Source organism: Gekko japonicus, unplaced genomic scaffold, assembly GCF_001447785.1.
Source record: "Gekko japonicus isolate JY-2015 unplaced genomic scaffold, Gekko_japonicus_V1.1 scaffold960, whole genome shotgun sequence".
NCBI classification, from domain to species: domain Eukaryota; kingdom Metazoa; phylum Chordata; class Lepidosauria; order Squamata; family Gekkonidae; genus Gekko; species Gekko japonicus.
The window spans coordinates 346986-372970 of record NW_015160866.1 but is presented as its reverse complement, the minus strand read 5'-3'; the positions used below and the strand labels follow the sequence as shown (position 1 = coordinate 372970).

General features: G+C 40.9%; 1 protein-coding gene across 1 annotated transcript in view; it reads right to left on the bottom strand.

The window, feature by feature from the left end:
- Positions 1–25985, bottom strand: part of BTBD9 (BTB (POZ) domain containing 9) — a 255390-nt gene that overhangs the window by 209982 nt on the left and 19423 nt on the right. The window contains 3 exon segments of the mRNA XM_015422015.1: positions 13454–13573; positions 15875–16094; positions 19157–19421. Of these exon segments, the coding sequence (XP_015277501.1) occupies positions 13454–13573; positions 15875–16094; positions 19157–19421 (605 nt within the window).

The following is a 25985-nucleotide window of genomic DNA, read 5'->3' as shown; positions in this document are numbered from 1 at the left end:
AATGATCTCAGTTTCCTAACCAATGTTTTATGTTTTGTATATATTTTTTATATGTATTCTAACTCTGTTTTTAAACTCTTTTTAAAGTTGTAATGAGGTATGTTTGGGAGAGGGGTTTGTTTTAATGATTTTTTAATGTATTTTATCGTGTGCGTTATAAATTGTTAGCCACCTTGGCGGCCCCCTGTAAAGGTAGAAGGGGGGATACGAATTTCGTAAATAAATAAATAAATAAATGTGACTGCACCCAAAAAAGGATTTGGAATGTATTAGTTAAATCAAAAGGTATGTTTATGAGCAGATTTGCACAAAAATACCCATAGAGACTCAAGTTTAAGCATAAAAGGCCAGATTTATTCCTGGCATTATGTGACTAACCAATTCAATAAGACCAGTGATAAAAGCAAGCCCAATGGCAGTTGACAGCTGGCTCGGGAAAAAAATCTTGGCTCATGAACTGAAAAATGTGCATCAATATTCCTTTTATTTTGTACCTATGGCATGAATATGCATAATAACCAAGAAATGTTTCATTATCTGTTTTGCACTTCAAGTGTGATTTTAAGTGGGGTACAGTTTGTTTCAGAAATATACCAACAAACTATACCAATCATCTGCTTAGAAATACCGGAATACATGGATACTTTATGCAGTGACATTAGATTAATTCAACAGATGGCAGCCACTGATAAACAAACTGAAATAAACCAAAAAGTTACGGATAAATCCAAAACAAAAAAATACCATAAAAATGCAGACAGATTTGCATAGCTAATTCTGGCTGCAAAAGCATTACTGAGAACACAGGCAGCGCTCAAGGGGGGGGGGGGACCCTCATGTTACGACAGCCTTTTAGCGCAATCACTTTTATAACCTCACAGAAAGTATAACAAAGTTGTAAACCTGTGACATACTGCAGAATTATTAATATTTGCAATCTGTGAATTAATTCTTCAAGCAGCTTGGTAATTAGTTTTTAAACTTTACAGTTACGAATCATTTTGCCCAACATATTTCTTGACTAGGGTAAAACTGTAAAACAGTTGATAACATTTGGAAAGCTTCGTGGCATACACAGACACCTAATACCTGGAAGATAACATAACAATGGAACAACACCAACTGTATACCTCCACACTATGCCCTCAAAGTACAATGCATCTAAGGAAGTGTGCTATGACTCGCAAAACTTACATTGAAATAAATTGTTAGTCTTTATGGTTTCACAACACTTCTGTTTGATTTTACAGGATAGGGAGTTGATCTCAGTATGGCTCTGCACAGGATGAGATTTCACATGAGGAATGGGGGATATATCTAAGAAATATGCTCCACTCTGCAGTATGCCTCCTCCATTGTTTTATTTAGTATATTTTTTATTTAGAATATTCCTAAGAGAAATACAATGCAATTTCTGGCTGCACAGGAGCCAGATTTCCCCATCCTATTTGCAAACGGTTCCAACACATGTGCCAAGAGAGAGCGCCACAGCATTTTACAGCACTTCATTTGCATTTTTTGTGATACAATACCAACATATAATGTACACAGAGTTTGCCAAGGAATGCATGAAAGGCAATATCAGGCATCCCCAATGTGGTGTCAATGGCGGCCATGGCACCCACCGACACCTCTCCTGGTGCCTGCCTACTGTTTTAGAAAATAGGCGGGACCAGGTAGGGCTTTTGCCCAGCAGGACTTGTGGCTAGCCCCTGGAGATCTGACTGGTTGAGCAGATTTATAAAACAATGCTTCCTGCAGCAGCTACCACCACACAATACAAGGATCTTCCAGGCATGACTGAAGGTAAGCTGTGTGTATGCAAGAAAATATTTTTAAACAATATGTTCATTTTAAAAGGGATCCTGTTAAGCAGAACTTCTGCCTGAGAAGTTGAGCTGTTACTATTACAGTTATGTATAACCCCACTTTCTGACTTTTGTGGTTGGCTCTGCCTCCTGTGTCAGCAATTTTGTGGTTGTGCATAACACCCTCTATCAGGATTCCAAAGGTGCCCTTAGGCTTTAGAAGGTTGGGGACCTCTGGGCTATGCTATGATACAACTACTGTTGTGCACTTGATCATACCAACAGCACTGCACGAGGCAACTATACCATTAGTCAACCTGTCCAGGGCTGAACCTTCTCTTGGACTTACTTGAGCCACAGCAGGCAGCCATGACCTTAGCCTCATCCTTTGGGCTGCCAACAGCTCCTGTGGCCACACCAAAGGCAAGACGGCCAGCACTGCTAGTTCAGGCCCTGTGTAGCTCCTGTACAGCACTGAGCACCTCCTTTAAGGAACTGCCAGAAGCAGCTGCAGCTGGACCAGACTGGCTAGGCCATCAGGCCAATGGGGAACAGGTGTGGGAGGTTAGGGAAGGCTGTTTGGCATGCTCACAGTTAAGCCTGGCCCATAGAAAGGACAAAGCAGCAGGCCAAAAAGGAGGCTCCTGGTCTCCAGACTGCAGAAGACAGACTGAGAAGAGAGGAAGAGGAGAAACAAGGTGCAGTTAACGCCTTTGCTGGCCCTGGGGTTTTGGCTGGAACCACGGAGGTGGACAGGGAGGACCAGGCTGTCACAGATACCCAGGATCCTCACATAACCATATATGGGTTGGATATAATGGTGCTCTTCCACTAATGGAAAAGGTCTTCCAGTCAGTGAAGGTGTGCAGTCCAAACCACGGTGTGTGGTTTTTAACTGCGGAGCCCCTATTACTGCAAATCTGCAAAGTTTCCTGTCTGCAAACTCTCCCTGGCCCATGAAGCCTCTTTTGTTCCTGCAGCAGTTCAAAACCTTTTCACTGCTTTCAAGAAGTGAGATGCTTTTTTTCAACCTCAAATATATATGGATATTTTCATGCAGTATTTGTCACCCATGTGTTTTAAGAGAATTGTTAAATCTGTCAAGTAACACTCACTCTAATAGTTATTTTAATCAATAAAGAGAATCTCACTGCAGGTGGCATATGTGAATAGATAATAATTCACTTAATATAAATAATTTACTCTGCAGCTGCTAATACTACTTAACAGTTACACAATGTGATCAGTGTGTTAAGTGCAGAAGGATATACAAACCAATACACCGCTTGGATCCAGGAATCTAGGTAAAAACCTACAAAGAGGCCATCCTAGGTGAACACCCTTTCATGAAGGGTGCAAGTCCAAAACTGAAACTTGGTTTAAAACCCAATTTTAAAATCTGATTAATGAGTCAGTCAATTGTGGAAATTGATCAATACTTACGCATGGTAACTGTTACAGTTCAGGGAAACTATAATCTGTCACAGCAAGAAACCATAGTAATTATATCCTTAATATAGGAGAACAACCAATCTGGATCAATGAATTCTTTCACTTTTCCCAAGTTCAGTAGGATATACAGTTCAATATCAGTCAAATATTTTCACAACAATACCATAGATTGTTGTAGAGCAAGCCCTCCATTTTCATAGTGGAAGATTAATTTTCAGCAGGTAAACAGTCTGGCATGTTGCCCAGAATGTCTGGGGATCAATACACAAATAGGCTTTGCTTCTCCACCAAGCTAACTATGTGTCAGTCCTAATTCTAAGGGTCTTTGGTCTCTTATAAGAATGGTAAGGAAAAAAGCAGTCCAGGGGAGTGTGGGGGTTGAACTGTATCTGGTATCCATTGTATTGATTATGATCACAGCCTACAGAAATTCTTCTTTTATTTCAGCATGAAAGAAGCCAAATCGTTAGTGCAGATTATAACTGCAAATCAGGGCTCAACCATACAAAAGGCTAGACAGACAAGATCTTGATTCCCAGCCGTAGCCTTAAATTGGCCAGAATATGGTAATCTTATGCAATCCAGAGTTTTATACAAAAAGCACTATTTTCCAAACTTTAGGTGGGGTCAGTCTGCATAAGCATCTTGCCTCTCCATCCAGACTTTTTGCAAAAAAAACCCTGGATTTCCAAGGTGCATGAAAAACAAAATACCAGAGAGGGCTCTCTGCTTATTTGATTTGCTCTGTTAGTCCTCTCTTATAATTCCTTCTTTTCTTGTCTCAAGAACAAAGAGGCCAAACCAGTGTATTCCAATGCTATGAAGACCATGCTTGCTCAAAATATATAAAGATTCAATACACTCTTGTTGCCAATATCAAGGGCTTACTCCCCAAAATAGCACAGAAAAATCAAGTTACACTTTAGTGACACCATGTGGCTATATGCCAACTTGCCATCTGCTTGGAAAACTTAACACGTTCAGCATTTTTATTTGTAAAAATCTAACTCCTAACTAAATTTTGAGCCATCTTGTCGGAATGAATGGTTGCACCATAAAAACACCATAAGAAATAAATCAACTTGAGTGTACAGAGGACGGGTTGATTTACAATTTAAGAGGCATATTTTTCACTTGTATAATCAAACTAATGTAGTGGATTATAGAAGAAACTGACAATGTGTCCAAGTTTACATCTGTTTCCCGTATTTGTCACTTTGAGAGGATAATTACCTACCAAATTAACACTAGCTGTCTGACTGTAACAACTTAGTTTGAAAATTTACCCAGAAGGATGCAAAATAAACGACATCAGAACAGCAGCATTATTGGAGACTTTTGCCTAGTTCGTAAATTAGCTTACTCAGATGCATGATATTCATTTTAAAGATGGGGTGGGGCTATTCTGGATGTCACCATTTCTATCATCAAGTTGTACACCAGCAATCCATATTAAATATTTGTTTTGTTCACTTTGTCTGATAGGAAAGATTTTCACTGGCAAGCACTGTCTAATACTTGACTATGCAGAAAAGCTAACTGGCATTGCAAGGACAGAACTGGTCTTGCTCACCACTACCATTTCACAGATATCAACAGGGAAGATTCTTCTCACTATCTCTTCCTAGAAGGAAGGTACTATTTCACCTAGTTGTGTACTCAATGTGTCAGACTTCTAGATTACTAGAAAACGGTTCTTTTGCTACAAAGGAAACAAAGACAACATGTGCTTATCAAGAGGACTTCAGCACTTGTCAGATCTCGGACGCTAAGAAGGGCCGACCCTGGGAAGTACTTGGAAGGGCGACCTCTAAGGAATACCAGGCCTGGGATGCAGAGGCAGGTAATATTAAAGCCACCTCTCTGAAACATCCTAGCCTCACTAGCGGTCACCAGAAGTCACCATGACTTCCAGGCTCACAAGTACACACAGAATACCCTCCCCTCCAAAAAAAAGGATTTCAGCATTCAACAAAGTAGGATGTTTTTAGAGGACAATATGAAAACCAAATGATATGTAATTCAGAATACAAAAAATACAAAATTATAGAAAACTATTCAATTTATACTATTCCAGTTTTCATCATTCTCTCACTGTTTAGTGGTATCTGGCTGGGTCTTCGAAACAAAGTACCCAAAATTACAGTATCTTTCACAATCTTATGCAATCTACTTTTCATGGTTGCAGAGTAACAATGGGAAGACTGCATTATTGTACCCTACTTACAATCGTATTTTATAATTAGTGAGGGCAATTAAATTGACACACACAGATATACTTACTAACAATTCAAGGTTAGCCGTGCAGGACTCCTTTCTCAGGAGACAATCCAGGGATCTGAACATGAAGATTATGCCATGCTTTTATTTTGACCACTGGCGGCTTGTTGTGTGAAAATATAACCCAATCAATGTGAGTCTGGAATTTTAGACATTGTAACATGGTTGCACAGCTACTAAACATTAACCCTGAACAGAACCAGAAAGAAACAATATGTTCTACACAAGGCAGCATTTTAAATATAACTTGCTATCATTTTGCTTTTTTAGTATAATAATAATAATGGTCAACATTAAATTACAAAGAGTAAATAAGTACAACTATTTACAGATTCAAAAACTTAACAGAAGCAAAAAAAACCCCCACCACAACACAGGCAAAGTAAGCAGATCTTTTTGAAAACAGCACCACTGAGTGATAACACAAAGTATTTCATTACAAACATCAAGATCTAGATATCTAATTATAAATACAGCTCCACAGCACAAAATCCAAGCACAAAAGATGGAGGAGGTTAAAATCCCTGCAAATGGAGAATGATATCCGTACCAAGTGCAAAAATCATTACTAGAAAAAAGTCAAGTAAGATGCTGAGTGCCACGAGAGCGCAATGGAAACCGGCCTGGAAGTGGCTGGTGGTGGGATGGGGTTGGAAGGTTTACAGCAGAAATTCTTTTTCCTACAAGCTTCCCCCATGGGCCAAATAATGGGGGGAAGGTCTGGGCTGGATATCCTCTCCCCACCACCCTTCATCCTGCTGTCAACTGGCTGGAAATGGCGAGAGATTTGGAGCAGAAAGTATGCACAGGGTGCATTTCCTGTTCTAAGCCTCCCACCCTAAACTACTGCCATCCATATGATCAGGATTAGAAAATTCCAACCCCATCCTGGGGGGGGGGAGCTTAGAGAAAACAGTACATTTCTTATCCAAGCCTCCCCCACCAACCAGGTTTGGGGGGGGGGCTGGATTTGGGGCAGAAAGCATGTCTGGCACACTTTCTTCTCCAAGCCCAGACAGGCAGGTCAACTAGAGCTGGCTGGTCAGCAGCAAGGCCAAAGGAAGTATGGAGGCTCCCATGGAAGCATTTCTGGCCTAATTTAAGCAGGCCTTTTGGCAGGGAGTGGCTCCACATCTCCCTTGGCAGTGGTGCTAATCCCAGCAAGTGGGATCTGTAGAGAAGGGAGCAGAGAATGGGGTTGTGAGAGGGAGGGCAGGAGGAGAACAGCAGTAGTGGAGAAATTAGATCCCCCCCCCCGAGTCCTTCCGGATCCCCATTTTGCCATCATGGGAGGACAGAATATGGTTGCTGGGGTAAATATAGTGGTTGCGCTCTCTGAGCCCTCAGAATGTTTGGTAAGGGGCCCAGCAGTCTCCCCCTTTCCAGCTATCCTCAGGGTCATGAGAGCTGACCTGCTGAGACTGCATCAGATGGCATGCTGTCAGAGCCCAGAAAATGATTGGAAAGTGTTTTGACACACACACACACACCCTCCATTATTTAGGCCATGGAAGTGGGCATGCCTGGTTCATTCCAGCAGTCCCATTCACAGAGCCCCAAGAATGCCTGGAAAAAGAAGAATGAGTGGTTTTTAGCTTGATAAAGGATGACAGCAAAACTGGGACAGTTCTCTTTGCAGCCAACTTTGGTCAACCTAAAAACTACCTGGAACATTTTTTGTGGGTCTCTACCAGTGAATTTTGTTACTCTCTGCTAATATTTTTTGCAAAAACTCAATGCTTGAGATAGTATGGTGATATTTTCGGACTTCCCAAATGTTTCATTCATGGGTTTTGGCAACTTTGTTATATAAAGCATCGAGGCAGTTAAATTACTACAGCAAAAATTCAAAGTTCTTAGCTGAGAAGCTCTAGTACATCTCTCAATTTTCATAGTACTGAAGTAGCTTTATAATGTAGCAAGTAAAGGTACTACCAACTTGCCTTCCATACACAAAACTGGGCAGACGTTATTCATTCACACTCAAGTTGACTCAGCCATCTGTTCTAAATCAAAAGCTTTATCCAATTAATGTTAGCAAATCATAGCAAATAATTCCAGTTACACTGCTATTCATACAATAAGGATAGACGTACATATTAAGCACACCAATGAATAACATACAGATAAACGTTAAGATGTGCATCCAACCAGCTTTCATTTTACAGCATGATTACATATTAACCTTATTTGACAAGCAAGAGCATCTTTATTGAACTGTGAACACGTTGACTATATCTACTCAGTGAACTTGGGCAGGTCTGTATGAACAACAGGATTTTAGAAGGAGTAGAGAAATAACTGTTTTAAAAGATATACCTATATCCTACTCCTCTATGGGGTCACCCATCCAAGAATCAAGCCCAGACTCTCTTAACCTTAACAGTGCTGCAGCCTCAGATGCTCACAGGCCATACACTGAAAATAGGGCAATTTTATACAGCTGAAAGGCTGCTCAACTAATCCTCTAGAGTTTGACCTTCTAATCAAAGCAGTATTACTTAGAGAATAACTGAGCCTTTAAAAACTTGGTTTATCCTTCAGAGAGAAGTGCTGAACCAAAGTTCCTTTATGTTTTGTCACACATCACAGCAAAATTCTTATGAAGCTGAAAAGCAAACCCTCTCCACTTCTCTATGCTTCATGCAGGAGGGAACACAGAAGTGCAGAGTATCATATAAAAAAATAAGACTAAACTGGATCCAAATAACTGCATGTGGAAAGAAAACAGCTGCTTCCACTGTTCCTCAAAGGCACAAAACGTTTCCATGAACAGAAGTAAGATTCTGCATACTGATGAGCACCTTTAGACCTAATCCACTGACTAACAGCAGGTTACCTGCCATACACAGATATAACTTGTGCAAACAGTTTAGTTTACTCTGTCCATGTGCTGAAATGCACTATGCGTAGAAAGTAACAACAGAAGGTAATTTGGATTTTTCAAAATGCTATTCAGAACCAATTTCAGACCGCAATACTGGTTACAATATAGTGAAAGTAATGCAATGAATGACTGATAAGGCAGACTAAATCAGTCTTTTGTTTATTGTGAACTTCTGGCATACATTTAAATATTAATGAACTAACTAAAATTGGGTGTGCATTTGGAGGAACAAGCTCCTCTGGTGTGACAGTGTGATAATATTTGTATGAAACTGATATTCTTTAATGCAAAACCCCAGTCTGCAAATTAAGAGAAGCAAACCAAGACAAACGGAACACTGCAGGAGCTCTTCTTGCAGTCCCTTCCTGCATGAGCTCTTGCAGTCCCTGCACTGCATCTCCCAAACCCTAAAAACTGACTAGGGGGCTCAAAGAATTCCAGTACAAGGAGGGCTGGTGATAGCAAGAATCCCCCATATTAGGAAAAGAACAGCTACTGCCAAGGTACAATCCTTTCTGTAAATAGAAAGCCCTTCCACATGTGCATAAGAGCAGAATAATATTTCCTTCTGAGAATAGCTCCTTGAATTTGAAGGGGTGTCACTCCAACAGAGCCTCTGAAATGGGGGAGGGGGGAGGCAGAGTCAGAAAACTGCTGATGGGAACTGAAAAGTTCACATGTACAAACAGAACACTATGCACAACAGTCTTGATTCTAACCTATGCCTTTCCTATTAGACTAGTTATTTCAGTGAGATACAAGCTTTGTCTCTTATCCTGCCCCTCACACCTAATTTAGCATCAGAAAATGCTCACAACTGCCAATATTTACAAAAGTATTTTGAATAAGAGGTCCTTGTAGAAACACCTCAGCATATGCCAAACAAGTAACCAAAAGGCAACAAAAGTGGGACCATTCTACAACAGCTTCCCACAAAACCACTTGTGCAATTCAGACCTCAGTGCACCTTCAGCTGGGTATCTCAGAAAAAGTAGTTTCCAAGTCAAATGCAACAGGGAAGGAAAAAGGCCTGCAGAAACTTTCCCATCCTTGTAGGAATGGAGAAAAGGGGTGACAGAACAAAATAAATCTATGTGGATCCCTTCTCCAATACCTCAAAGATCAAACAAAGAACCATGCTTCCCTTTGCATCTCGAAATGCCCCTGAACTCTTACGCTTCCGGCATGAGGAACAACTTGTCTCTTTAGAATTTATTTTAAATGTTAATGCATGAGAAAGAAATTACAAGAAATGACTGCATTCAGTATTTTAAAATATATTTATCTTTCCCCTAAAAAGAAACTTATTATTTTTGAAGCCACTGTTGCCTTGAATCCTGAACTCCATGAGGACTTCAAAGGAAAGAGCTATAACTGCATTCCCTAAAGACATTAATGTTACTTCTTGAATCTCTCTTGGAGCTTATCCCCTGGAGCTTTTACTTCTCCATACTTTGCCAAACCTGATTATTTTTCTGTCTAAATTAGAAAAAGATGCAAAAATATTCTGGAAATCTGCATGAATACATGTGTGTCCACACACACACACACACATGCCCCATTCCTCCCAATGGCAAAAAGAGCCCCACAAAGTGGCCATGGGAGGAAATAAATATATTTTTCAGATCAGAGTTCATCCTGCACACTGTCATTGCCTCAACAGGAGTCTCTGTTAAATGTCAGAAATCTACTGAAGGAGAAAATGACATTTTATTGGATATTATGATGCTACTGCCTGAATAACAAAAATGGATACCTTCTATGGCAACAACAAAGTGATTCTGATTAAATTTTTACTTGGTTCTCCGACAAGGACTAACTTTTGTCATTTTTAAAATGTGGTACTTTAGAGAGGTTTATAAATTAGACATTTGCCCACAAATCATGTACATATCCAAATGGTTCTTTTTGGCTTTTCAAATTTCCCACATTTTAGATCCAATATTCATGCTTAATTGCAGTTACAAAATATTCATAAAAAGAAATGTACTAAATTAAGAACCTTTTCTATAATGCTCACAATGTGTAAATAAGCCACATACATACTTTTTTAATCTGTAGGACTGAAAGAAAACTGAAGTTACAAACAAACAATATCTGGTATACATTATTGTGAGTTAGGATATAGGCGTGAAAGGAAGGGGAGAGAAAATTATAACACATTTCAACTTTGGTGTATGATGTTCACCTTTCAACACCACACAGCTACCTTAAAGGAGAGCCAGCACGGCGTAGTGGTTAAGAGCACTAAACTCTAAGCTGGAGAACTGGGTTCAATTCTGCACTCCTCCACATGAAGCCAAGCTGGGTGACCTTCGGTCAAGTTGCAGCTCTCTCAGAGCTCTCTCAGCCCAAAAAATAAGTCTAGCTCACCAACTAAGGGTACATAACACTAACTTGAACTTAAGGCTGCCAGACAATCTTAAAATCTCCTGGCCACACTATACACAATGCCATAAGATAATTATTATTAATTAGCTACCTCAAAAATTGCTCTGCTTTTTCAAAATCCAAGTTCTTTTATTTTATTGATTTCTTTAGGAAACTTTTATGCTGCCTCTACAAAATAAAAATAATAAAAACAAAATATTAAAAAGTATTAAAATCCTGCATAAATATGTAGCCCAGCCTTTAAAAAAAAGCATAGATCATGAAAACAGATCACAGCTTAAAATAAATTTCCAGACTAAAACATTTTTTTTAAAAAAACCAACCCTTAATTAAAAAGCCTGGGTGAACAGAAATATTTTGGCCTGGTGCCTAAAAGAAAGCAATTCAGGTGCCAGGCAAGCCTCAAGGGGAAGAGCATTCCGTAAGTGAGGTGCCACTACTGAAAAAGCCTTGGCTCTGGTTGCCACCTGTCTCACATCTGGCCAGGGCTTTTTTTGTTTGTTTTGAAAAAGAGGTGCCAGAACTCTCAAGAGGGAAATGAAGCTTTCAATCTGTATACTGAAAACTCAAGAACTTTTAAACATTTTAAAAAGAATTTTGTTGAAGAGGTTCCAGAACTCTTCCAGTGTGCTCCCCCAAGGGAAAAAAAAGCCCTGCATCTGACAACACAGAGAGCAGGGCTTGTGAGGCAAATCTTAACTTGCAGGTGAGACAGTATGGGAGGAGGTAGCCCTTCAAATACCCAGGCCCCTAGCCATTTAGGGCTTAAAAGGTAAGAGCGAGCACTTTAAATTGAGCGTGGAAGCAAATAGGCAGCCCAGCCCTGGGGTAATACAATTCCTGTATCCTGCCCCTGACAATTGCCCAGCTGTTGCATTTTAGATGAGCTGACATTTCGGACCGTTTTCAAAGGCAGCCCCACATAAAATTACAGTAATCTAATATGGATCATGTAACCAGAGCATGGATTACTGTGGCCAGATCTTTCCAGTGCCTGCCTGCCTGCCTGCCTGCCTGGAAAGAGACTGTTCCATCAAGGGCAGAGCTCTTTCCACCTTCTCTGCTCCTCCTACTCCATCTATAAAAGAACTGCCTTCTAGAAAGAGAGAAGGAAGGTGAATGCCTGCCTGCTTCAGGAGAGACTATTTAATCAAGGGATGAGTTGATGTCACTTGCTTTGCTTTAAAAAATAGTTTGTTACTGGCAAGTAGTAATCATAAAATTGGCATATTCTGCATATCTGTGGAATATGATTCTTTTATCTATTTTGTATACTGTAAGCCCCTTTGGGTCCCTATTGTATGGAGAAGTGGGTTAAAAGTGTCCTAAATAAATAAGTCTTGCTTTTCAAGGAACAGACAAACATCTTCAGTGAATCAGCCAAACACTTTAAGCGTATCAGCCAAAGCTGGTAAAAGGCACTACATTTCTTGAAAATAGGTGTTTAACTGTGCAGAGTTACTCATGTCTAACCCAATTATTTCACTTGGTTTATACCGGAGTAATTCTGAATAGGATTGTCCTGTAAATCTAAGCACCAAAATCAAAGTAGTTCAAACCCACATTAAAAGAGAAGTCCACCTGCAAGCAGGCAGACCCCCTCTCTTTATTGAGAGGCAATATGGAGGAGAACCTCCTCCCATTTTACAGCGCCCCTGGAGTTCATATACCAGGCAGACCTGACCTAAGTATAAACAAGATGAATCCCAGACAAGCAGGCCTCATAATTATGCCCAGGCGGCAACTCTGGAAAGTGTGAGATCTTGGTCTGACCCAGTTGCAGCCTCTCCCTATGCACTGACATCTGCATATGCCAAACAATGGACCTGCCTCACCCTAGAGCTAACGCCATTCAACTTAGATCACCATTCATATCAGCCACCTCTCATCTTTCCTGCCCACATTTCCTTTATAATAACAGCTCCATCTTTCCCACCTAACACAACAGGAGGGTCACCAAGCTGCATTGTTTCTTTTTGATTAGTTTAATTAGCAATCCATTAGACCTCTGAATCACCGGAGGAAGCATCCAGAGCCCCGGCCCAAACCTTACTTTACACCCAAAACTCCACCCAAGAACATCTCCTGTTCCTCTTTGTCCATACTTGTGAACCCCATTCAGCATTCCCATACTCATTGTTTCATGGGGCAGTCACATTAGCATGCCTTCAGGTCCCATTTTTTCTGTAACTAGACAGGTGCAGCCCCATTGCTGTGTTTCCTGGATCCAAACCGCACACCCAGGACACTAGAAATCTTGCTCTTCCCCCTGGATCACTACACTCCTGGATAGGTAGCTATCACCCCAACACCCCCCTATATTTCCCATTAATGCCTTTATTTCTTAATTGGTCTTGTATGTGTGTTGCTTCTTGCGTGCTTTTTGTATGTTAGACTTCTTATTTTCTATCAAATAAAATCAATCTCCATTTTACCTTGGACTGGTTATTTGAGAGTTCTCAAAGGAAAAGATCCCCGTAAAACATAGGTGGAAGGATCTCGCTAGATTACTCTCCTCTTGCAAAGTTTTTGTCTCCTTCGCTAATTCCTCCAACTAAAATAGGAGACAGCACCCTTTTGGGGCAGCATAGATCATTTGGAGTAACACACCAACATAATCACATTATGCACTGACCTGCAGACCCGGGCTGGAAAATACAGTTTTTGCCATGACCGACAAAGATATCTGGAGTGATCAATTACACGAATCCAGTCCAGCTCATCCATAGACACTTCAATATAATAGGAGTAAGATCTAGGGACAGCAAAAATAATATGAAAAATGGAAATTATCAACATGATAATTTTACACAATATACTTAATTAATCCTAGAGGCTGACCACATTAAAGTCACATGAACTCCATAGGACAACATAAAGAAACTGTTTGGCAAATTATACATTTAAGTAGCAATATAAAATGTATTACTTTTTAATGCAACCAAGATTGCAGTTCCACAAAAATTATTTGCCACAGGTACATCTCCAGCTGAAATATAATTACATAATAAAAATACTTTGAGGTCTTTTTAATGGCCAAATTCACCATCTGAATAAAATGAAGCAGTCCCTCTTCAAACATGATGGAACATTAAATGAAGACATTTAACATGCCTAAGTCATAAAAAAATAATTTGTATTCCTCTTTCACAGTCTAAATTTAAACATGAACTGTAGTTATTTCTGCTACAACATCAGCAAGGAAACAGGAGAGATTTAGCAGAGCCTTAAACATCAGCATGCAGTGAAAAGAGACTGAAAGGGTGATATGTTTATTTTGTGTTGTAATCCCTTTTCCATTGCTTTTTCTCAGTAGCTCTCACCCTTATTACATCTCTTGATCTGAATAAATCATATCATATAAATCTCTGTTGATTTATCTTACAAACGAATCATTCTGACCTATTAGAAATGTGAATTTTCCTGGGAGTAAGACCCATAGAACATAGGATGATTTACTTCTCAGTATACATGCACAGAGTTGTGATTACAGCATCCTTGCTTTCTTACAGTAGAAAGTTGTTTGCTCCAGCTCACTAGTGTATGTTTTATTATTATCGTTACAGGAATTATACAAATATGCAGGAGGGGGCATACATACCTTTCGTATACATGCATAACTTTCATATACATACTTCCAAGAACTCCCTAAACTGAAGGTGAAGTACTGTATGCCCTACATAAATTGGCAAACAATTCCAAACTTGGACCCAGAGTACAGATCAAAAATATTTGCGTTATGGGGCCACACACAGATAGGGGAGATGGCGCTGTATATCTTGGGTAACTCTCAGGTTTGCAGAAAAATCTTAAGGTTTTTAAAAGGAGAGGATGAACTAGATTTTTTTTTTTCCAATGTTGAGATCTGGGGAGATTACCTAACAAAACTCTCAGCAAGTATTTTGGGCTGCGAAGGCAAATGCAGAGAAGTATCACAGATGTTATTATTATTTCATTTATACCCCACCTTTCTCCCCAGTGGGGACCCACGGTAGCTTCCATTGTTCTTCTCTCTTTGATTTTATGCCTCACAACAACCCTATGACACAGGTTAGGCTGAGAGTGTGAGACCAGCCCAAGGCACCCAGCAAGCTTCTACTGCAGAGTGGGGATCTGAACCCTAGATCTCTCAGAGCTCAGTCTGACACTCTAACCCAGTATGGCGAACCTTTCAGAGACCGAGTGCCCAAACTGCGACCCAAAACCCACTTATTTATCGCAAAGTGCCAACACAGCAATTTAACCTGAATATTGAGGTTTTACTTTAGAAAAAACTACCCATACATTAACTTAAGATGATCCAAAGAAAGTAAGGAAAGCAATCCCAAATGCTTTCATTTACTTAAAATTATTTGGCAGAGAATTCGACCCTTTAATGATGGTCTGGGCCTGGCTGGGACGATGGCACATGAGCCCACAGAGAGGGCTCTGAGTGCCACCTCTGGCACCTGTGCCATAGGTTCGCCACCACTGCTCTAACCTCTCTGTCTGCGGTTTCATAGAGTATCCACACTGGCTGCCAGTTTCATTTTGAAACTCAAGTTGAGTGGGAGAAAGAATGAACAGGCAGACATAACAAACCAAAAAGGAAAATGAGGGGAAACAAGCAAAACTGGAGCAGAGGGATGGAGAGAGGGCAGAAAAATCGAGAAGAGGGTGAGACGGGAAGCTGAGGGAGAGAAGGAAGCAGGGGAAAGGATGAAGCTGTGAGGGGGAGAGAAGGGGGAAAGCAGAAATTGTATGGCAAATGAGCAGGAAGGGATGGTGAGTAAAGGGAACCTCCATATACCGTGGCAGTAAACCTCTGAATACCAGTGCTAGATGGCAGCATCATAGGAAGGCTTTGGCCTCTATGCACTGTTTGTTGGTCTTCCAGGAAAATGTCTGGCCACTGTGTGAAACAGGATTCTGGACTAGATGGACCAGTGGTCTGATAAAGCAGAACCCTTGTGTTCTAAGTAAGCATTTTGGCACAAGTAATTTTAATACCAACACTTTATGGCAGTTTTCCCTGGCCTAAAGCATTTTCCTGAAATTAAGCAGACTTGGAACATACCTGCTATCACGGTCCCAGAGCAGTATTCGTATGTGGTTGATTATTGATGGTTGACCTAATTTAATTTCAATACCAGAATGGCAGTCGTCATCAATGGGATGCCGGGAAAACCCATGATCCAAATCATAGTTTTGCGTGTCTCCATCTAACAAAGCAGATTTCAATTCCCCTTTAACCACTTGGGCTCCATATTTCATAGTGGCAATGTTCTCACCTGGTACTGAAAGAAATGGGAAGGGGGCAAAATGAAAACATTTGCTTCAAAAAGGAAAGAAGAACAGCAATAAGTAAGCAACTATCTTCTTTGTAATTTTATTAAAGATTCACAGATAGTGGGCATGATCAAGCAAAAGACCACTGTGACACTGGAATGAGACACAGTACTACCCAAAAGTAAGTCCCACAAGTGTTAGTTGTACTCAGCCAAGCTAGCTTTTGTTGGATTGTACCCACAGTGTATTCATACATTTTGTGTTTTTTAAATGATGCAATATTCTAGAGATATTTTTATAGTCTTTTTAGAGAATTAATAAGGAAAAGAATATTGCTATTCAACCAACTTCCTGGGGAAAAAGAATAATTTCATACAAACTTTTCCTGAGTATTTGAGGCTTAGAATCAGTACTATAAAGAGTTACAGGTGATGCATTACTGTTAGCGCCATTTACCCAGCATCAATACCATATTTACTCAAAAGGAAGACTATCTTGAATGTAGGATGACCACCCTAACTAGAAGAGGTTATACATTAGAAAGGTATCAATATAAAGTTTTTTTATTACATAGTAATCAATATACAGTAAATACAGACTATAGAAGAAAATAATTACTTACACTTTTTGCACCTCTTTGCATTATCTGTTCACAAGCAGTATTGGATCACTGTTTCAAATTTAAAGAGGCAAGACACTGGCTTTTATAACTCTTCCCCACCCCCAGTTCAACTACTAGGCAAAGGTTCAGATAAACTGACTACCTGACAGGGCAATCCTAAACAGATATAGTCTTCTAAATCTCTTGAGATCAATGTCCTCGAAAGGTGTACCTCTCCTTAAGAATGCAGTGTTAACATCCTTGCCTTAACAATGCTTTCTGTAGGCTAGGAAGTCATTCTTTTTGTTATATCTCCAATCTAGCATCCTCTTGTGATGCAGCGTAGCTCTTAATTAAGGATGGGCACAAACTACATTATGAACTGAAATTCATCACAAACTGGGCTTGGTTCATGGTTTGCAAGCCTCAATTTGTGCAATTGAGTCTCCCATGAACCACATAAGAACATAAGAGAAGCCAATGTTGGATCAGGCCAATGGCCCATCTAGTCCCACACTCTGTCACACAGTGGCCAAAAATACCAGGTGCCTCTTTTTGCAGAGGTTTGTGAGGGTGGTGGGAGCTGTTCGTGGGCCAGACATGCCGGCACTGATTAATCAATCGTCCAGGCAATGGGGGGGGGGACTTCTCCAGCCCTGGAAACCCCAATAGTGCCCCTCCAAAGCTTGATAGGGAGCTCTGGTGGCTAAACAGAAAACTTCAATTTGCTTTAAACCTCTAATTTGCAGGGGGTCTGTTCAGCACACTCCTCAACCTGTGGCTGCTGTAATTTCCCCAGAGAACACTTTCCTAGGAGCACCTGCTTTGAGAGGCTGCTACTCGTTGTCCCCCCAGCCAATCTGCACTTGGAGGGCAGGTAGAGGGGCATCCTGGGGAGGTCTGCTGTGAATTTGATGCCTGTAGCTTGCAGGGGGGCTGTCTGACACACTCCCCTACTTTTGCACATTGGACCCTAGGATCTTCCCCTCCAAAAGCCAATCGCCACACAACTTCAAAGGCAGGTAGAGGGGTATCGTGGGGAGGTGCACTGTGAGTTTGATGCCTCTGGCTTACGGGGGGGGTGGCGTTCAACTCACTTCCCTTTTGCACTCTGGACCCTAGGATCTTCCCCCCAGCCAATCACCACATAACTTGGAGGGCAGGCAGAGGGTCATCCTGGGGAGGTCTGCTGTGAGTTTGATGCCTCTAGCTTGCAAGGGAGCCGTTCAACACATTGCTTCCCCTTTTGCACACTGGACCCTAGGCTCCCCCCCCCCACAGCCAATCTGCACACAACTTGGAGGGCAGGTAGGGAGGCATCCCAGGGAGGTCCACTGCGAGTTTGATGCCTCTAGCTCACAGCGGACCATTTTACTGTGCCGCAAACCTCACAAACCAGTTTGTTAAATGGGAAGGTTTGTGGTTCGTGAGATGCCACGAACCATGAACCTCCACTTTCCTGGTTCATGCCCATCCCTAGTCTTGATCTGCTGCCTGACTGCTGTGGTAAACAGCTGAAAGCGAAAAAAATGAAACTGCACCCAGACAAGACAGAAGTGATGCTGGTTGGAAAGGTGGAGAACTTGAAGGACACTGTGCTTCCCACTTTCAGTGGAGTTCAGCTGACCCTCACTTACCCTGTTAAGAGCCTTGGGTTATGTTCCCCCAACAACAGTGCTGGATCCACTAAGTTCATGAAGCTGCCCAAAATGCTTTCTTCCCACTCAATCTACACCATAAGATGGTGCCCTACCTTGGCTGATCTGGCCACTTGGATCCACACCATGGTAACATCAGGACTAGAGTACTGTAATGCACTCTACATGATAGGACATTTTGGAGGTCATTAATTCATAGGGTCGCCATAAGTCGGAAGTGACATAGCTAATGTTGTGCTAAACTGCTGTAGGTTCACGGGGTTTTTAAGTTTCTCTCTCCTGGGGGGAAAAAAGAGCAGGCTTTCTAGGCAACTCCAGCCTGAAGTGCAGGAGAAGAAGCAAAAGCTGCTGTGGGGTAGTATTCTGAACCAGAAACATGGGTCAGCAGAGGAGCAAATCCACCCCTACTGTTCCTACCTCTTCTTATCATTTGCCAGGCAAGGAGCTGCAATTTCTAAAACTAGCCAGCAAGTCTACCTGACTCCTGCTCTTTCCCCTTGAAATGCAGAGCAGCTTGAAAGGCAGTATTAGCAAGACTCTGTGTCCTTTTCACTGCCACTCCTCTCTGCTGGTGAATGAACTGGCATGCCTTCTCCAAAGCTCTCCCGACATATGCAGGGAATCACCCCTCACACTCAACGGATCTATATACCTGAGTGGAAAACCCCCACCGGTTTTTAAAGAAGGCCCAAAAAGGAAAAGGAAAAAATCACCCTTTCAAGTAAATACGGTAGTTAAGCCAAGATAGCTTTTAATTATAAGAAGACAATTAAAGCACTTCCTCTACAAGTTGGAAAGGTGATCAGCTTACTTAACATGCCCCTATAGTTGAGGTCCATGTCCCGACTTTCTGATCGAACTTTAATGGCATCCAAAATCGCATCAGGAGAGAGCAATCCAGAAGGCCTTACAACATTTAAAAGCTCTGTCAAGCTCATCAGTGGCAAGCGTACTGCCTGCATTATTTCAGCATGATTTTCCTTGGGGTTGTGTTTACACCAGTTCACCAAGGCTTGGAAAATATCCTTTTCAGGAGCTGCAAATGAATCTCTCAGTACAATACTGAGAAGAGCTGCCTAAAAAAAGAAAGAAAGATTAAGAGAATGTAAAGTCTCATTATATTTCACCAATGAGCTCTGAAAAAGGCACATACACAAAACTGTATACTTCCTTTCATCCTTTACATGCATTGTTCAATTCTAAAAAATTTCACAAGTTTGTAATCAACATATTCATACCCCAAATTCATCTTCATTTCTCTTGTTTTCAGTCAAAAATCCATATATATTCTTGATATAATCTTTCTGTGGAAACTCTATTACACATTAATAAATTTCTGAGCTTCCACTCTTCTGATTAAAACATGCATTGAAGGAAGGGATGACTGTGACAACATGTGCAGTTGGTGAAGAAAGTCTTCCCTGCTGAATCTGTCTTAAAGAAAAATGGCTGTAGCCTGCCTAGCTGAAAGCAGAGGAAGCAGCTCCCACTGCAGTACTCCAGATGGTTATCCTAAGAGGGAAAGGTCAGCTGAACAGGGCCAAAGTTGTATTCGAGCAGTGAGCATCATTCTACAATGCCTGTGCTGCTCACATGGCTTAGCAGTTAAGATGGCAGTGTTAATTTACAATTTCCACATTTTATTTATTTTTATCTGGGGGGAGGGGAATGTGAGTGCTTTAACTATTCTCTTAAACTGAAGGGTTTTTTAAAAAAATTATAGAATACATAACCTAGCTTCTTTATAAACTACGAACACTGTATTAAGTAAGTTTGTGAAACATCTAGGCCTAAATTCTCACAAAACCAATGGCTTACAAATGCATGCAAAAAGCTTACTCCCACGTTTGCTCCAAGGCCTTCCTATAAAAATCAATAATTTCAGCAAGGTAGCCATGTTAGTTTGTTGTGGCAAGATGCAACAGAAATCCAGTAGCACTTTAATGACTAATACAATTTATTACTGTATAATCTTTCACAAGTCAGACCTCAGTTCATCAGATGGCATGGGGTGGACACCCATAGAAGGTATACTAGCAATGTAACCAATAGTTTTTGCCTAACTTTCCACTGGTATAACATATAAAACTACAGAAGAAGAAATGTAATTTCTGTAATACTGTACAATCTCAATAACAAAGTCTTTGAATTATGAAATAAATTATAGAAATATGGTGAGAGTGGGCTTTATAGCAGTCTGGTAAAAAAATAACAATCCGCTACCAAGCCCAATCCAGAGTTGCAGACACCTGCTCCAAACCATCATGGTGCTGCACTGACACAGCAGTTCATATTAGGATAAGGTGGTAGGCAGCACAGATAGCTTGCCGGGCCCACCAAAGCTTCTGCCCACCCTGTCAACACCAAGTGCCAAAAGTAGCAGCCAAAAGGAAGAAAGCAGCCACTAGCACAAGTCATTCAAAGGGTTCTGGGGAATGTCTGTGTGGGTTTTGAGTTCTCTGTGCTGTGTATTCATTGGCTGTCATCTGAACCATAGAATCTCAGCCTCAGCACTTCTGATCTGAAAACATATTAAATGACTTCCAGAAGGTGATATAAACGCTTTAATGTTAATTACCTGACTTTCAATAACATACTGCATTTCTATATGTGTGACAAAATTGTGTAAATTTTAGTGTTTTCAAATTATATGCCCTTTTAGTGCTTGCTTGGGGTTTATGGCAGAACACAAATCCGTACTTGCCATAAATCTACCTGTATTGGCCTGCTGGTCAATACCTCTTGGTGTAAATTGTAAACACATGGAATAGCTATGCAGATTAGATTAATGATGTATTTGCTGGTGGCTCTGAATTTTTTCTCTCAGTTCTGCCCTTTGGCACATGTTTCTACCCAATGACCCCACTGCCTCTGTATGTGGGCCTCATCCCTTGCAAGATTTGTGTCTTCAATGAGTTGGCAACCCAATGAAGAATCCCAGGAGTTGAGGAAAGAATAACAAGAATGAACCATTAATGGAAACACAAAAGATACAAAATACTAAGAGGAAAACCAAGGCAGAGAAGAACCGCAAAACCCAAGGATAATGCTAAGAATGATCACTAGTCATAAATGAAAGGTTTAAAAAAAAGAGGACAGAAAGAAGGAAAATGAGAGAAAGAAGGCAAGGGGAACAGAGAAGGAAAAGCATAGAAAGCAAAGGTTAACAGAAACAGAGAAATGGACAACAGGTGAATTATCATGAAGACAAACAACTGAGAAACTGGAGAGGGAAAGAAAAAAGAAGGATAAAGCAAAGAATTAACAGAAATACTAAAGAGAAAAGGATGAGAAGAAATCAATTTTTAAAAATAGAACTGTTTAGCAGAAGAAATAATGTACGAAAAAGAGACAAGTGCAAATTAACTTGATCAGCAAAATCTGGGTTTGTGCCATAAACATTTAGCATCCCAAGCCCCTCTAGGGAAGTTGCAAAAAGAACAGCAGAGGAGACAATTGTGAGGGGAAATCAATATTAAGAGCATAAAGGTCTCTCAGAATTTGGTAAGCAGGTCAGACAAAACAGAATCCAAAAGGAGCACATGGATATCAGACAAGTGGGAGAATTAATAAAGAGATGAGCAAAAGAAAATATTTCCAGACCCATGATGTAACATACAATGTAAGATGGAGGTTGAAAGCCAAACAAAAACCAAGCCTAAGATTTAACCGAAGCATCAAAATCATCAGTGTAGATATTAAATCTACACTGGCTTGGATCCTGCCTTGGATCCTGGGGTAAATCTCAGATAACAGAAAGCATTTCTGTAGTAGAAGATAACTTCCTTGCCTCCCCTCCCACCAAAGCCCAGAATTCTCCAGGGGAAAGAAGCCACTCCCCTCCCCAGAACAGCATGAAGGGGAAATCAGGAAAACATTTCCCCCCTTCCATTAGGCAAGATTTACCATGGATACAAGCTTGTATCAAGACTCTCAGATTCTAGGCATCTTGAACAGCATCAGTTTAAAGTGCACCTTTAAATAGATGTAACTACATTTAAAATGTTATCGTTTCCTACATGTTGTCTGAGTGAGACATTTAATTTAAGAATAGGTGTCTGAAGCAGACCCTGAAACCTATATTATGAAGATGATACCACAGCAGTTATTGTTCTGTACTGCAGACTTGAGCTCAAGCAAATACTCTTGCTATCTTAAAATGATGTAAAAAGCTATTTACTGAACTACATAATTTTAATAATTAATTCATCTTCTTCCGGTTCTGTTTTAGCTTTCACTACCATATTGATTCTGTAGTAACAGCTTTGTTAATCTAATCATGTTTTTGTATAATTGATTTTACATTAAGACAGACTGTAATAATTACTGCACTATGTGCATTTCTGAGTCACAACAAGATTTCTACAGTTCTTGCCCCTCACTTTCGATCTTTACGAGACAGCTGAAGAGGACTTTATTTAGGACTGCATTTGATTAAGTTTACTAGAAGACTTAAATTGTGATTTTAATTTTTTTACTGTGTTTTATAAACTGCCTTCAGCTCTGTAAGGAAGAAAGGCGGCTCAGAAATGTTTCAAATAAATAAATATGGCTTCTCTTCTTCCTTTTTATGAAGGTCACGTTATACTAAAAACAGAAGTGCAATTTCAGTAAACAAACACTTCTCTGAGAACAGACTGCTGATCAGAAATTTTGGCCTGGATCCTAACTAGCACAAAAAGAGCTGTACTCGGGGCTTTTTTTGTAGAAAAAGCCCAGTAGGAACTCATTAGCATATTAGGCCACACCCCCATGCCTTCCCTTGGCTTGCCCGAGTGCCCTGCGGCTGCGGGGTGCCCAGGCAAGCCCCCCCCCCTTGAAGGGAAGGTAGTTTAAACTGCCTTACTTTGGCTTGCCTGGGCGCCCCGCAGGCCCCCCCAGCCTACCCACCTCAGAGTTGCCGGGGGAGGGGTCGCTCTTCAGGCCTTCCCTCTGTAGCCACGCACGCAGAGGTTTTGGCTGTAGTGGGCATGGCCTACTCTGAAGCCAGCCGGAACTCCGTTCCTGCGCGTTCCTGCCCAAAAATAGCCCTGGCTGTACAAGACGAAAAGAAACCTTCCCATCTTCCCCTTCTCACTGCAGACTTCTGTCCCGCAAAACTGTGTTCCTGGAGGTCAGTGGACCTCCAGGAACAAAGTGTGTGGTGAAGCAGGGATCTGCAACGGCAAGAGAGACTCACCAAAAATCTCACTCCACTTCTATGGGCAGAAGTTAAGATTAGAGGCATTTTCTTTATTTAACAAAGTGACAAACACACCCATTAAGAAATCTCAGGGGGAAAAACTTATTCTAAAATAATGAGGAAGAAGGCAGGATAAGATTCATTTGTTTTAAAGATTTCTGCAGTCCAAACTTTATTGTATTGTTCACTGGATGCCCCATCCTATTGATTATACTTGATTTACACTATATAATCCAATTTGAGTCTCAACGAGAAAGGTGGAACAACAACAACCTTAACTAAATAAATAAAGAAAAACCTGAAGCCTTTTTCTTATAATAAAAAGCAGTTAATTTTGTTCTTCTCATCTTGGAACTATTGTCAGCAAATTTTATATGGACATCGTGGCAGCTGAAAGTGAAAGCCAAAACTGTTCTATCAGAAGGCTGCCCAATTATCTAATCCTTAGTTGAAAAAAAGACAGACTATTGTAAAATAATTGTCTCCCATTTATAAATACTGTACACATGGTGTGAAGCTGCTGCAAAGGTCAAAGTTTTGCTATACATTTAAAGCAATACTTGAGATAGCATTTAATACACAGTTTTATCTACACCCCCCTTTTTATACCCATTCTATGGAAACTTCCACCTACAATTACATCTTCTAAGAAATCCAAATCTGTTTTGCTAATTTCACATTTAAGCCTAACCAACAGCATGCCCACCATTAATTATTTCAAGGTTAATGACATGGGAAGACAGGATAAATAGGGAGGCATTAATAGTTATGGGTACACTTTTGAACTCCCCTTCTGTATTCACAGCAAACAAGATGAAGTATCAGGGAAATAAGTTAAACAAAGTTCTACACCAAGAATCAAGCAAACCAACTTCTGGGCTTTGGCGCTTTAAAGATGGCCGCGTCTTCTCGCAGCTCCAAGAGACGGGTGCCATGAATCAGAGGATAGGAGAGGGTGCGATTGTCCGCACTCCCCATGGAGCCCTTGGGCAATGGGCTCCTAGCCAGGGGGCTTTTGGAGAGCCCTTCCTTCGGCCAATGGCCGACATAGGGGGGCTACTCTCTGCCTCGAAGGTCCTGCCCTGATTCCCAGCATTGGACTCAAAGTGCACGCTGGGACAAGCGTATGAAGGTTTGGCGATTTAACTCTGCCCAGTGAGATCCCAGGGAGACCTGCTGGATCATCCTGAAGACTGATGAGTGAGTTAAAGTTGCAGCGAGACATCAAAGCCCTGATGCGAACCCCCCCCCCAATATAAGCGGGGGGAGGGGACGCCCTACCCCCTAAACGACCTAATGAAGCGGAAACACAATGGGGGGGACTGAGCATGCAGTAGCATGGATTATAACAGAAGGACTAGAGCAGAGAATTCTTCCAAAAAAGAAGCATTTACAGACCTCTGAGACTTTGGCAACTTTGTTCGGTAAATGTAAACATCCCCCCAAGATGGCGATCGGAGGCACTGAGGAAGGCGGGACCCAAACTTTCCTCAGGAAGCAGGAGATCAGAGAGTTAGGTCAGGTGACCTAACCATAGACTCTTCCTACAGTTTAAAATTGATTGCCCTCTACTGGCTAAAGCGGCGTATTGAACGGAATTGGCTCTAAATGTTGCTGTATTTTTAAAGGGACAGTGTCTATAACAAGAAGCAGCAAATCTTTGATCATAGAGGAAATTAAGACTGTATGGAGACTCTAAAGTTTAGCTTATATTGGATGGTTGCAGGCAGATTAAAAAGCGATTTTGGAGCAAAGGGCTTGGCCACCCTTACTTCATAAAATCTGCCTGCTAAGTGAATGGTCGGATTCTCCAACAAGAGTGCGTCGGAAGCAACAAAAGGAAGGACTCTTATGATCTAAGACAAGCAAGAAAGCAAATGCAAGTCCTGGGGAAAGCGGTCCTAATTGGACAGAGCCTGTTATATAGAAGCTGAAAGTGAAAGAAGATTCAACAGAGAAGGAAGAGGATAAATCTGTGTGATTGTATGGAATGAGGAAACCTTGGCTCCATAATGTTATGTTTGGGGGGGGGCGGAAAGCGTATAGGGAGATGTCGACGTCTCTCAAGGTCTATATTTTTGTTACTTAGCTATGGAATTACTCTTTGTCTAGCCTGATAAGCTGGTTTTGACAACTGAAGCGATGATTGATGATACTCCTCATGTCTGAAAGTAACTGTTAAGAGTAACAAATATTTTTTATAAGCAGTTTGTAACCTTCAACACTTGGGCTTTTAATGCCTTCTTTTTCTTTCTCCCATGGTTTGTAGTTTTCCCTCCCCATTTCGTTGTAGTTTTGTAGTTTTTTTTAGAAATGCAAATAAAAAAATCCCCTCCGGGGGCCAAAAAAAAAAGAATCAAGCAAACCTATAACATGAACTAATGTACTTATTTTGCACAAATATTTAATGTCAAGAAGTTATGAAAGCTTTCAAATAAATAAGTGGGGATAAATAAGA